Source organism: Acinonyx jubatus, chromosome A3 (assembly GCF_027475565.1).
Source record: "Acinonyx jubatus isolate Ajub_Pintada_27869175 chromosome A3, VMU_Ajub_asm_v1.0, whole genome shotgun sequence".
Lineage (NCBI taxonomy): Eukaryota > Metazoa > Chordata > Mammalia > Carnivora > Felidae > Acinonyx > Acinonyx jubatus.
Window position 1 is genome coordinate 124,526,421 of NC_069388.1, and position 13,929 is coordinate 124,540,349.

General features: G+C 39.0%; 1 protein-coding gene across 1 annotated transcript in view; it reads left to right on the top strand.

The window, feature by feature from the left end:
• The window catches only part of SMC6 (structural maintenance of chromosomes 6), a 77,486-nt gene that overhangs the window by 3,742 nt on the left and 59,815 nt on the right, over window positions 1-13,929 (top strand). Inside the window, exons 2-4 of the mRNA XM_027077945.2 lie at window positions 4,289-4,431; window positions 6,600-6,717; window positions 8,843-8,948. Coding sequence (XP_026933746.1) covers window positions 4,294-4,431; window positions 6,600-6,717; window positions 8,843-8,948 — 362 coding nt within the window. The 5' untranslated portion in view covers window positions 4,289-4,293. The remainder of the gene's footprint in view (window positions 1-4,288; window positions 4,432-6,599; window positions 6,718-8,842; window positions 8,949-13,929) is intronic.

The following is a 13,929-nucleotide window of genomic DNA, read 5'->3' on the forward strand; positions in this document are numbered from 1 at the left end:
AGGTAGAATCCTTTGGTGTCTGATGCATGTTACCATGGCAACCTAATAGCAAACTGCAAATCCTAGGCCAAGTGCAGCAAATAAAACACATCGTCATCATGGTGCACACCATCTTCTGTGTAGTACAGAATCTCACATTCATTGTAAGAAGCTTATCACATTTACCTACGTCATCTCCCTCCCCCAGTTTTACTTAAAAAACTGCCATTTTTTTAATGGTAAAATACTAAAAATCAGTCAGCTGATGTCTGAGCGCCTGCTAACTGCAGGATCATTATTGGGCATTAATAAAAACAGTATGTAAAGGGACATTTAATGTGGGGAAAACCAAACAGTAATGCTTCATTTTTGCTCTTCTACAATAAATAAATTATTGCTCAGTAATTAAGGAGATAGAGGACGGGTGGGAGAAAAGGAGATATTTTGGGGAAAATAATGGCATGGTGGTATTCCAGGAAATGTAAGTTAGCAACAAGCTGAAACTAACAGACATTGACTCTTGTTAAATAGTTTAAGAAATATGTTGGATTTTCAAGTTTTGACTTGTGTAAGAGATTCAACATTAACATTCAATTATTTATAAAAGAGATGTTGACTCTTATGTAATTGTGACTAATGCTAATATTATCTCAGGGATTTGTTTAGGTTAAATGTCCTTCAGATTATCTAATACACCTTTTAGATGGTATTTGTTTTATCATGATTAAATTCTTCATTGCTTTCAGGATAAGATAAAGGCCAAGTTTTTAAATGTTATTTATAACGGTTCTTCTTTAGAATCTCCTAAGATCTTGTTAGAAATGAAGATTCTGATTCATTTGATTTAGGAAGGGGGCTGAGATTCTGGATATCTAATACATTTCCAGGAGATGTGAATGCTATTTGCTGGTCCTTGGACCACACATTGAATATCAAGTCTATAAGTTATTTGATGGTTGGCTTTTTCTCTGCTGCTCTAACTTAAGTGCTTGCTAGCTACACCTTATAATTTATGGCATTGTGTCATGGATTACTTAACAGTATCGTCTGCACTAAGCAGTTTGCAGACTGTGGCCCAGGGACCCTTGAGACTCTTTCAAAGGGTCAACAAAGTCAAACAATTTTCATAATAATAGATATTATTTGCTTTTTCACTCTCATTCACTTATGAGTGAATGGAGTTTTCCAGAGGCTATGAGACATGTGGTGATGTCATTGCTTTGAGGACGGACTGTGTTCTTTGGCTTAACAGTTTCTCAGTTTTAATTTACAGTATGATAGATATTGATAGGCGTAAACAAAAAGCTCTTTGAGATCCTTAGTACTTTTGAAGAGATTGACCACAACCTTTGAGAACTTCTGCCCTATGGTATTAAGCTGTAGACACTAAGACTCAGAGGTGTAGAACTGTACCAGAGCTCTTTTCTTAGCCACAGTGACTGCTGGTATGAGTGGGAATTTTGGCTCTCCACATGGTTTTCGTACACATTTGGGGGGTGGTCTCTTTACCTCTCTGGATGGTAGTAAAAGGTCTCATGAGACACCATCCAACCGGGAGTGGGAGTAAGTAGCAACCTATTACTGCCTGATCAAGGTGGACACCTAGGCTCTCTAGGCGGGCTCCATGGACACCCATTATCATGACTCCCTATTTGGCCTACATAACGTTCTCTGACACTGGCCCAAATGGGATATGGAGATGCCTTCTTATGGCATTATAAGGTCCAGGCTACCCACTTGACCTTTGCTGAAGTGTGTGTCATTGGGGGAGTAGAAGGAGGCGCCACAGTTTTTTTTCGTGGTTTTGGCTGGAATAGAGCAATTATTGTCTAAAAGCTCTCTGTCTTGTCAGGCTGCCTGGTCCTTTGGCTAGAGAGAGGAAGCTTTTATTAGGTCTTTTTTTCCCATGCACCTGTTGGTATTTCCCCAGTTGCTGTCTTCTCCAAGTCTGGGATATTTAAAGCAAAACAAAAACTCTGGGAACTTACCTTGATGTCATTCCTTGGGTCCTGAGGTTCCTAGCCAATCTACTTCCTTCTCATTCAGAGTTGTCTTATGTTTGTTTTATATATAATTTCCAAAGTTTTAGTTTTACTAAGCAGGAGAAACAGGGAAAAGCGTATCTATTCCATTTTCCTGGAAGTGGACGTCTCTGATTTCTTTTTTAACTTGCATTTTGGGAGAAAGAATGAGAGATTGAACTCTAGACTCACACTGAATATCCCTTACATTTGGTTGTATAAGAAATATGAATCAACATTAAAATATTCCCATTAAAGAAAAACCTTGGTTTGTTAAAGACCTAATTTTAAGAGAAAATATTTCAAAATTTAATTAAATATAATTTGCATGAAAGGAGTCATGACTACTGATGAGGATTTTACGAAACATAAGGTAATCTTGTCTCGTAAGTGTGAGGGTTCACATTATATCAATGTTTTGAAAATAAAGTTACAGAAAAATTGATTCAAGAGGTTATTGTAAACCTGTTAAAACCAGTATACAAGAAAGAAATGTAAATGATTTCATAAAGTTAACGTTCAAACTTTCTACTTACTAATAGCTCTACTTTCTAATAGCTTTCAGCCTACTTCTTTCTTAAGAAAAAATTTTTAATGTTTATTTTTGAGAGAGAGAGAGTGCAAACGGGGGAGGGGCAGAGAGAGAGGGAGACACAGAATCTGAAGCAGGCTCCAGGCTCTGAGCTGTCAGCAGAGCCCTGATGCGAGCTGGGGGGTGGGGCTCAATTTCATGAACTGCAAGATCATGACCTGAGCTGAAGTTGGACACTTAACCAACTGAGCCATCCAGGTGCCCCTAGCCTAGTTCTTTCTTACTTTCAAAAAAACATTTAATGTGTCATGCAGTTGAAGTGATTTCAGAGCATTAAAAGGATGGGAAAATCACTTAGTTCATTTAACGAGGTATACATTATCAAAATAACACAGCCTAACAAAGATAGTTTCCCAAACCAGTTCCTCCATAATATGTATAGATATTTCATATTTCTGCCAGATCAGTTCTGTCAGTATAATTTTGGAAAGCAGTGGATTAAAAAATTAAACACATATATGGATATCTCTTTCTCCCTTACCCTCCTTTTGTCGCTCACATTCTTTCTATAGAGGCCCCATTCTGGTTCCTACACATCTACTTCATACTCTCTTTGGAACACCACTCCACTAGCCCCCCACCCTTCTGACACACAAAGACTACTTTGTTACCCTGTGTGCATATATCATCACATATGGCTATCATCTGTAGTGAGGACTGACTGGAATCCTTCAGTCCGAAATCAAGAGAGAGAAAACCTCATTTACTCTCTTGCTGCCCAGGTACCTGGTGCAAACCTGGTTGCTGTGGTATACAGTCCTTGGTGGACTTAGGTAGAGACTAGAACCATTCTTCATATTCTTTCCTTGTATCTTAGACATTTTTGATTACCTATGTTATGGATTTTCTCTCCATTTATTTAGCAAATAGTTATTAGGTGCGTATCATTATAAGTCTTAAGTGTATTTTAGAGAGAACAATGAAAGTAACAACCAAATGACTCATAACATTTAATTTTAATCACAGACCGTCAGCTTTGACTTGAGGTGCAGTATTTATAGGTTCAAAAAGTCTTGTCTAATTTTAAATACATTAATTTTCTAGGCATAAATTTTATAGTACATTGGAAAAAATAGCATGGCTTGTTTCTTTAGGGAACAATTAAGGGAAACTACTGATACTAGGCAACATGGCGTCAAGATATTCTTCTTTGGGAAATTAATTTAAAATTAATGCTTTTATCTGAAAAATTGGATGATTGCTTTGGAAAACTTTCAGAAGACATGGCATCTCTATTAATAGATCTAGGAAACTAGAAAACAGAGTCTCACAAATAAGAGTTTTTACCTTTTGTGAGTTTCAGTAGTCAAAACATTTAGGGAGGCCCATATCCATAAAATCTTGGCTGTGAATAACTCTGAAGTAAAATCAACTAGTGTGGCATGTGCACATGATTTTAAAAAGCCACAACATAAACTTTTTGTCTTACACTTCTTCAGGTTAGAAGTCTGCTGCAGCGCCGAGCGCTAAAATCAAGGTGGCGGTAGGGCTGGCTGTTCCTTTCTGGAAACTCAAGGGGTGAATCTGTTTGGTTGCCTTTCCAGCCTCAAGTGGCCACTTGTGTTTTTTGTCTCAGGGCCCTCTTCCTCTGCACAGATGATATGTTTATTTTTTTTAACTAAAAACGAATGGACGTAGTACTTAAAACTTAAGCTTTGTCTTATTTTACTTCATTGTTACTCTAATACATGTTCAGGCCTGATGGCCAAAAGAAAGGAAGAAAATTTCTTCTCTCCCGAAAATGCCAAAAGACCAAGACAAGAAGAGTTGGATGACTTTGACAAAGATGGTGATGAAGATGAATGTACGGTTTCTTTCACAAATGGTACCTCTACTTTGGTAAGTGCAAAATTTTTGGATTGGCCTGATTCTCATGTTTGGCTTATATGTCATATTCTTGATAATTCAATGTCAGGAAAAGCAGTATAGTTTTTAAAAAACTAAGGTAAAATAATGTAACTAATTCCGAAGTTTATGTGAATTATTAGAAACATTTAGGAAAACCCTTAAAACAAAGAGCTTGTTCTTTGGAAAGATCAATAAATTTGGCAGACCTCTAGTAAGACTGACAAAGGGAAAAAAAAAGAAGGCATTACCAATAACAGGAATGAAGCAGTAGGTATGACCACTGACCCTGCAGGCTTCAAAATGACAATGACATGACAGATGTTCAACATCATTTATTATTGAGGAAGTGCAAATTAAGAAGACCACAATGAAATGTTACAACACACCCATCAGACTGACTGAAATTAAAAACAACGACAATTTCAAATGCTGGCAAGGATACAGAGAAACCGGATCATTCATGTATTGCTGGTGGGAATGTAAAATGATACTGCCACACTGAAAAATAGCTTGGCTTTTTTTTTTTTTTTTTTAATTTAACACACACCTGTCTACCACATAACCCAGCATTTGTCCCAGAGAAATGAAGATATACTTTCACACAAAATTCTATACATGAATGTTTATAGCAGCTTTATTTGTAATAGCCCAAACTGAAACAACCCAGATGTCACTCAGTGAGTGAATGGTTAAATACTGTGGTACATCCATACCATGAAATACTAGTTAGCAGTGACCTCCTGATGTAGGTGACAATAGACATTTCTTTTTTTTCAATTTTTATTTTTTTAATGTTTATTTATTTTTGAGAGACAGAGAGTGTGTGGGAGAGAGAGACAGAGCAGGAGCAGGGGAGGGATAGAGAAAGAGGGAGACACAGAATCCGAAGCAGGCTCCAGGCTCTGAGCTGTCTGCACAGAGCCTGATGCGGGGCATGAATTCACAAACTGTGAGATATGACCTGAGCCAAAGTCAGACGCTTAACTGACTGAATCGAGGTACCCCATAGACATTTCTATAACATTTCTGAAATGACAGTGTTCTAGAAATAGAGAACAGATTAGTGGACCGGGGGTTCAGGTGGGAGTGGATTGGGTGGGATGTGGATCAGCTATAAAAGGTGACCTAAGGGATCCTTGTGGTGATGGAAATGTTCTGTATCTTGACTGTATCAGTGTCAGTATCCTGGTTGTGATTTTGTACCACAGTTTTTAAGATACTACCATGGGCAGAAAATGAATAAAGAATTCATAGGATCTCTCTGTGTTATTTCTTACAACTGTATCTACAATTAGATCAAAATAAAAGTTTATTTTAAAAAACCTTCAACCATAATTTCTGATATTCTACTTATAAAAGGATATAAATGTTTCTGGTTTGTAATAAGATGGCATCCAAAAGAAGACAGCCAGGGAGTTTTTAAAGACTTTATTTATTTATTTACTTAAAAAAATTTTTTTTTCCACGTTTTTATTTATTTTTGGGACAGAGAGAGACAGAGCATGAACGGGGGAAGGGCAGAGAGAGAGGGAGACACAGAATCGGAAACAGGCTCCAGGCTCCGAGCCATCCGCCCAGAGCCTGACGCGGGGCTCGAACTCACGGACCGCGAGATCGTGACCTGGCTGAAGTCGGACGCTTAACCGACTGCGCCACCCAGGCGCCCCAAAGACTTTATTTTTTTTAAGAGTTTTTAAATGTCCCTTGGGGGACAGCATCTGGATATATTTTTGATTGGCACAACTTAGGTAGATGTGTGCTTCTAGCATCTACTGGGCAGAGGCTAGGGATGTTGTTAAAATTCTCAAAATCGCAAAGCAGCCCCCCTCCAACAAAAAATTACCTGACTCAAAAGGTTAGTATCGTCCATATTAAGAAACTATGTAATACAATTATTAGATCCTTTAAGGACTTGAGAATGAGTAGTTATTCATTGAAGGTTCCCATTTAATGTCATCTTACTCATTGAAGTTAAGATTATTCACTTATTATATAACTGTTTTCTTTAGTAACACTGCTGATCTTTCTCCAAATGCTTGGATGAGTATAATGAGTTTATTAGACAGATTAATAATTAATTGTTTTCTCCCTCTGTCTCTTGCTCTCTCTCTCTCTCTCTTTTTTTTTTTTTTTTTTTTTTTTTTTTTTTTGGTTAATAGACTGCAGCAGAAGTTGGAATAATTGAGAGTATTCAGCTAAGAAACTTCATGTGTCATTCGATGCTTGGACCCTTTAAGTTTGGTTCTAATGTCAACTTTGTTGTTGGCAACAATGGAAGTAAGTGCTTTTGCCCTCCTTACTTTACTTTGAGTAGTATTTTGAAGTTAGAATGCACTAACTTTTTAAAGTAGGTGATTGTGCATGCTGATAAATCTAAGTTTGGGATCTATAAACTGTGGTCATGAATATTTTCAGTATTTGCTGCTATTCTGTACTTAAAGAAAATAATAAGTTAACTCTAGGTTCATTATTTATGTAGTAGGAATAAACATTTCCTACTTATTGTTTTCACTCCTTTTACCTTGGTGTTCATACCAGAGAAGAGTGGACAAGCCTTCCACAAGAGAGGACTAGCCTCATTGTGATTAAGGCAGCCCTGTGTTTTACATCTATTAAATGTTATAATAGAGCACAAATATAGTGCCATGGGAATCCAGACAAGAAAGAAACTATTTCTCACTGTGGCCAATGAAAGCTTAAGGAGGAGGTGGTATTTATGGTGGCACTTGAATGAAAATTATAGATTCTTTAGGCCTCATTGGGGAAGAGGAGGCTGAGATGTTCCAGGCGAAGATTGCTTATTAGCAGAGGTTTGGAGGGGCAGAAATAGATGTGCATGGATGATGGTGAACAGCCTCATATGGCTTTATCATATCCTACATGGTAGGGAGGGGCAGAAGCTGATGCTGGAGGGGCCTGTCGTAGGTGATACTGGTGAGGATCTTGAATGCCACGATAAAGATTTTGGTGTTTTATTCAGAAGTCAGTGGAGAACCAATTACAGTTTGTCAGTAAGGGATGACATGGTCAAGATTTGTGAAACAAAGTGGCCACATTGTGGAGAATGGATTAGAAGGGGAGAGGCATGGGGGTTAGAAAGACCAGTTATGCAGCTTTTGTGATGGACTAGCCAGGCATGAGCTGTCGACAGCTTGACTGACCAGTACATGGAGAGGAAGCTTGCCAGAGTCTATGGATGGTGATGGTGCTACAACAGGATAGTAGGTGAATGCAGCTCCACATTCTGCTTAGTTGTTCTTTGTTTCCCCTGCTGTATATTCAGTCCAGAGGAAAGTGTTTTCAGAAGGAGAGAATGGACAGAGGGATTAGTGCTACTGGGAGGTCCCACAGGACAAGAAGTAAGGAAAAACTTGTGGGTTCTGCAATTAGGTCTTTTCTTCTTTTTTAAATTTTGAAATAGTTATTTTATTAATAAAACTTAGAGAAGAAAAAATAATGCAAATAGTGGAGGCAATGAATTTGGAAACGAAGGAGAGATTTAGAACAGAGACTTGAAAGGCATTCGAGGAACTAAATCAGGTTAGCCAGTGGTGAATTTTGGTTAATTTAGGGTATGTTGTGGGAAATGATGGGCTGGTAAGAGTTGATTGAATTGGTTGATTGTGGAGTTCAGAAAATGATTGCATATTCTGGGTAATTGTTTAGATATTGAAATTTCAGCTTGTGTTATTTTATATGTTAGAGTCAAAAGAAGTATACTTTTCAGAAAGTTAGCAAATGAATAATCAATTAGGAATAAGAGTTGTCAAAATATTACATAGAAACATTTATCTGTATGACTGATGATTTTTTTTCATATTGAAGTTCATTTATTCATTCAATAAATACCAGAGTGCCTATTATGGGCCACTATTGGCTGTATCACGTTGAATAAAACAGACAACATCCTGTCCCTGTGGAGCTTGCTTGCATTCAGCGGTTGTTAAAAATAGTTTCTGGCTTCTGTGAATTTGTGGAAAAGTAAATCATACCTAAATTAGAATGTGATAAAGATTAGATAAATTCAGTATCTATGTGTAATTAAAAAGATAACCTCATTTAATAGGCTGATGGACCAAGATGAAACAATGAGCATCTTAGGTTGGAAAGATATCAACCTTTGTTTTTTTTTTTTTTTAATTTTCTTATTAGTGGCAAAAATTTGAGTCCTGAATTATACTAATTTTGTTTCTAATTGCAACAGCTAAATATTTCATGATATATACAATTCTTTTTTTAAGGTTGCTGAAAGAAAATGGTAATCGAAGTGTAACACTTCATTTCAGGGTTAGAACTAATTTACATTTTCATTCAGAAATCTTTTTACATCAAATTGTGGGAGTCAGCCTCTTCTTTTCTGTCTCCTTAATGAATGTGATTTCATCAACACCTGTTTCCGTAGGTGGGAAGAGTGCAGTGCTCACAGCTCTCATAGTTGGTCTTGGCGGAAAAGCAGTCGCTACCAATAGAGGCTCTTCTTTAAAAGGTTTTGTGAAAGACGGACAGAAGTAAGTGTTTGCTTTCTACATGTATTTTCCAGTTCTTTAGTAAGAAGCGGCTGCTTTAGATTCCCAGTTCATGTAAACATGATAGGAAGTGAATTGGCTTCCCAGAACTGAAACGGAAGAGTCCCATCTTTCCATTCCTTTCTTTTCTCCCTGTTGCCAGTATGGCCCACTGTTGCCTGTTCAGCTTTCCAGAAGGAAAGCTCGTGTAAAGTACTGCCATGTGCCTGCCCTCTTACACTCTTGTTTCTATTACCTTTTTGGAGGAAAGAACAAGCAATGATGAATCTATGTACTTCTGTTTATTTTATTTTATTTTATTTTTTTAATGTTTACTCTTTTATTTTGAGGGAGAGAGGAAGTGCACGCAGTTGCACGCACAAGCTGGGGAGGGGCAGAGAGAGGGGGAGAGAGAATCGCAAGCAGGCTCCATGCTGTCAATGCAGAGCCCGACATGGGGCTCAGTCTCAACCGTGAGATCATGACCTGAGCTGAAATCAAGAGTTGGACACTTAACCAGCTGAGCCACCCAGGCGCCCCACTATGTACTTCTACTTAAAGAGATATTTATAAACATTGGACTTTCCTTGCTCTTGATCCAAACCCAGCCTGAACAAGTTCATGTTGGTGTGTTACAGGCAAAAGCAGAGTCAGCAACCAGCCAAGGGTCCCCGCACAAAATTTCTGCCTCCAGTTCACTAAGAATTCCAAAAAAGTATTCTGGTGTCTTTGATTTTCTGTCCTTTACTCAGGTGGTTTGCAAGTGGATTTGATTTGAGGACTACACCCACACGTCTGTTTGTGGTCCATCTTGACTCTTGGAAAATGGTCATAAAACTGCCTTCATTCACTCTACACCTGTATTTCTTCTTGATATCACTTGCCTTCATGTAACTTCATATAAATTGCCCAATTTGCATCATCATAGACTTATGATGGCCTTTTGCCCATTAGGAGCACTCTTCAGGCCGGTCTCCTTATTCTTCTTATTACTGCCTCGAATAACTCCGAAGGGGTCCTTGCGTCTCCTAAAAACTAGAAGTCCCAAACTGTTCTGCTGGCTCGCAGAGTGAGGCCGCTCCCATTGCTCAGTGCTCCTTTGCACACCCCATGCCCAGAACTTCTGGAACTTTGATAATTAGCAGTGAGATCTTTTTTCTCATATAACAGACTTTCCTTCTGCTCAATGTTCTTTCCGTTTAACTTCAATTTTATTACCAAAAAACAGAATAGGGACGGGATGTGAACCAGGATTGCAGTTTTCTCATGTATTTCTCAGAAAGCTGTAGGAATATTAACCCAAGCCAGGGTTCCAAGTGGACTCAGGAGAAGGGAGGTAAAGATACACGGAAAACATTCCCCATGCTGTATGGCCATGGAAAATAACTATTCGGTAACAATTCTCCAGCATATTTTCTGTCTCTCCTTATCTTATTTGGGCTGCAGCTCAGCAAGGTCTTCTCCCCCTTCCATAGTCCCCAACCAAATGATCTCTGAAATAAGAAATTAGCTATTCCAGCCTTTTTAATGGCTCCAGCTCTGTTTCAATTCATTGTACTTAACTATACATTTCTTAGTAGTCTAAACAGTCACATAGTCTACCTAGTCAGATAACACATTGATCTTTCAGATAGAAGCTTCAGGAAAAGAAATAATTTTTTTCTGTAGCCCTAATTGTTTTATATCCCAATTAAATAATTTTTTGTTTTTTTGTTTTGTTTTGTTTTTTTCCATTTGAGAAGTATCTGGACCAAAGCAGAAACTTCTTTCTGAGACTTGTCTTCAGAATACCATTTTTAAAAAAGAAAGGAAAAGGCCAGCTTACACAGATCACCAACTTTTAAGGACACAGCTGCCTAGAGGAAATTAATATATTTTAAATAGTTAATAACAGTTAAAAGCCTTAACCTGAGCTCAGTCTCCTTTTTACAGACCTTGACTGAAAAAGTAGCTTAAAAACAGCTTTTCCAAACCCACTACTATTTCCCTAGTCATCCCATTCTGTTTAAAATATTTGATATCTGTGAATCTCTTCATATTTTATAGTCTCTGATTCTGTCATCATTTTTTACAGATTCACCTCATGGAGCTTTGCAGTTCTAGTCTTAAGTCAGTTTTACATCTAAAATTTGCGTGTCTGCTCCATTTTTCCTGAAGGAAGTCTGTCTGGCACAGGTTTGGGAGAGTCCTCGGGACTCTCCTTCCCCCCATGTCAAACATTACACTCCCCGTTGGTAGCACCTGGGCTCAGTCCTGTCTTGTTTGGGGTTTTAGCTCTCCATAGCAGTCTTGCCTAGTGAGATTTGGAGAAGCCAGAGAACCCTGCCCTGAGACACTCTGCCTGGGCGTCACCTCTCTGTCAGCTACCAGCTCTTTACAGTGGTGGTGAATGAATTCACCTAATACAACTTCTCCCTTGGAAACCTCTGTCAGTGCCCCAAGGTCTCATGACCCTCACTATTCAGGTTCTTTTTGAACATATTTAGTTCACTGTTCCCTCCCTTGGCTTTCTAATACTAGCCCTGGTTGCCTTGGGATCTGACAGCTGCAGTATTGGGAGTGAGTTATGGAGGGACAAAAACTCTTACTCGTGCTGTACATTGCTGATGTATTTAGTCAAGACTACAGAACTTAACTGCAGATGAGCTGGCTATTCAGAGACAGAGCAGATGCATCATATTTTTGTAGGGTTCGTGCCTTGTTCATGCCTATGTTCGTGCTGCTGCCAGGTACCTCTGTGCAGATAGACTTTTCCAGGGTTGAGAAAGAAGCCAAATTCTTTCTGTGGCACTGCGTGTTTGTGATGTCATTCTAAAAGAACTCTTCACTTAAGGATTTCCTGTATTTACAGACGTTGGGCTCCCTGGCTCTTGACCCAAATTGAGAATTAGCCACATCAGTAGCTGAGGAGACAGCAGTTAGTGCCCAGCAAAGGTGTCCCTGTCTTCTGTTACTAGGAGGTTTTTCTCTTAAACCTTAATTTTTTGAAAAACTTGCTTTTCTTTATTCAGTTCACATCGCAACAGAATACCAGTGCCTCCGAAGTTCTCACAATACTAAAGGTAGCTATTAAATACACAGAGTAGCTAGGAATGAAAATAATAAAATATATGTTTGCTAATCAAGAGAGATGTTTGATGATTCAGAGAGGAAACATATATAATCACTTTATTTTTTAAATGTTTTCATGAAGTACATTCACTTAATATAGGTAAACATACGAGTTAATGAAAAAAAATATTTTTATTCCGTATTGTGGGCAGCTGCCCTTCCCCTACTACACTTTAGTTAACGGTTTTCAACTTTGTTCATTAGAATCAACTGGAGAGCTTTTAAAAATTCCATTAATTGGGGCACCTAGGTAGCTCAGTAGGTTAAATGTCTGACTTTGGCTCAGGTCATGATCTCATGGTTTACAAGTTCGAGCTCCATGTCGGGCTCTGTGCTGACAGCTCCGAGCCTGGAGCCTGCTTCAGATTCTCTGTCTCCCCGTCTCTACCTCTCCCCTGCTCATGCTCTGTCTCTGCCTCTCAATAATAAATGTTAAATTAAAAAACCTCCCATTAATTACAACTTGTCTGGAGTATATCTGTCCTAATTGGGTATTTCTGATTTAAACACACACACACACACACACACACACAGGGGCGCCTGGGCGGCTCAGTTGGTTAAGCATCCAACTCTTGATTTCGACTCAGGTCATGATCTCATGGTCATGAGATCCAGCCCCGCATGGGTGCTGGATGTAGAGTCTGCTTAAGATTCTCTCTCTCTCTGCCCCTCTCCCGCTCATGTGCGCTTGTGCACACACGCCTTCTCTCTCTCTTTAAAAAAAAAAACAAAATACACACACCCCAGCCCACTTAGTGTAGCTTTAGAAAACAAGATTTAGGGGTGCCTGGGTGGCTTAGTCAGTTAAGCGTTCGACTCTTGATTTCGACTCTGGTCAAGATTTCACGGTTTGAGTTCAAGTCCTGCATAAGGCTCTGCACTGACAGCACAGAGCTTGTTTAGGATTTCTCTTCCTCTCTCTCTGCCCCTATTCTCTGCTCTCTAGCTCTCTCTGAAAATAAATAAATAAACATTTTTTAAAAAAAAAGGGAGATTTATTGTAAAAATTCAGGGATTTGTATATTAGAAGCTGCAGGAGCAAAGAAGTATAGTTGGGTCTCATGAGTAACTGGTACTCAGAGACCTCAGAACCAAGGATCTTTTGTCTCTGGGCCTTTCTTTTCTGTGTCTATGGGTTTTTCTCTGTATTTTTGTCTCTAGGCCTCTATCTGCCTCTCCCTTCCTTTGGGTCCATGCGGCAACCCTTCTGTTCCACCTCCCTCACCCCCTTGTATAATGGGCTGTACCATATTGTGCTCCCTTCCCTCTGTCTCCTTATGACAGGTGTGTGGGTTTGTGAGGAGTGTGTGTTCTCTACCTTACAACTTAGCCAAGTCTTCATTACTCTGTGTCTTTGTTTGTGCAGTCATCCAGTCATCCACGTCTAACTGTCTTAGTCTTTGGGGCTGTGTAGTTCTCTGTGTCTGATTTACTGCCAATATCTGTGGGTGTGTCCCTTTCACTTGGTCTAGGTGGTTTTTTAAGAGGTTATCTGTTGTGTGCTCTTGCTTCTTTCTGTAGCCTCTGCACATGTTCTGCTTGCTCATCTGAGTATAAAGCCCCAAATTGGTTTCTCTAGTCCTCAGAGGCTTCAGGGAATCACCAGCTCTTAACGTGGTTGTGCCTTCATTTGAGTTTGTTTTTAAAACTTCATTGTGAAATAATTTAGATTTATGGAAGTGTTGTAAAGATAGTACACTTTCCTTTATACCCTTCATCTAATTTCCCTTAATGTTGACATCTCAAGTAACTAAGGTTACTCTTTCTGAGTTCGAATCAGATTTCTATATTTAGCTCCATCCCTGGAGGGCAGGGTGAGGACTGATCAGGCTACTAAGCCCTGTCTTTCTGCTCAGGCTCTGGTGAAGAAGAG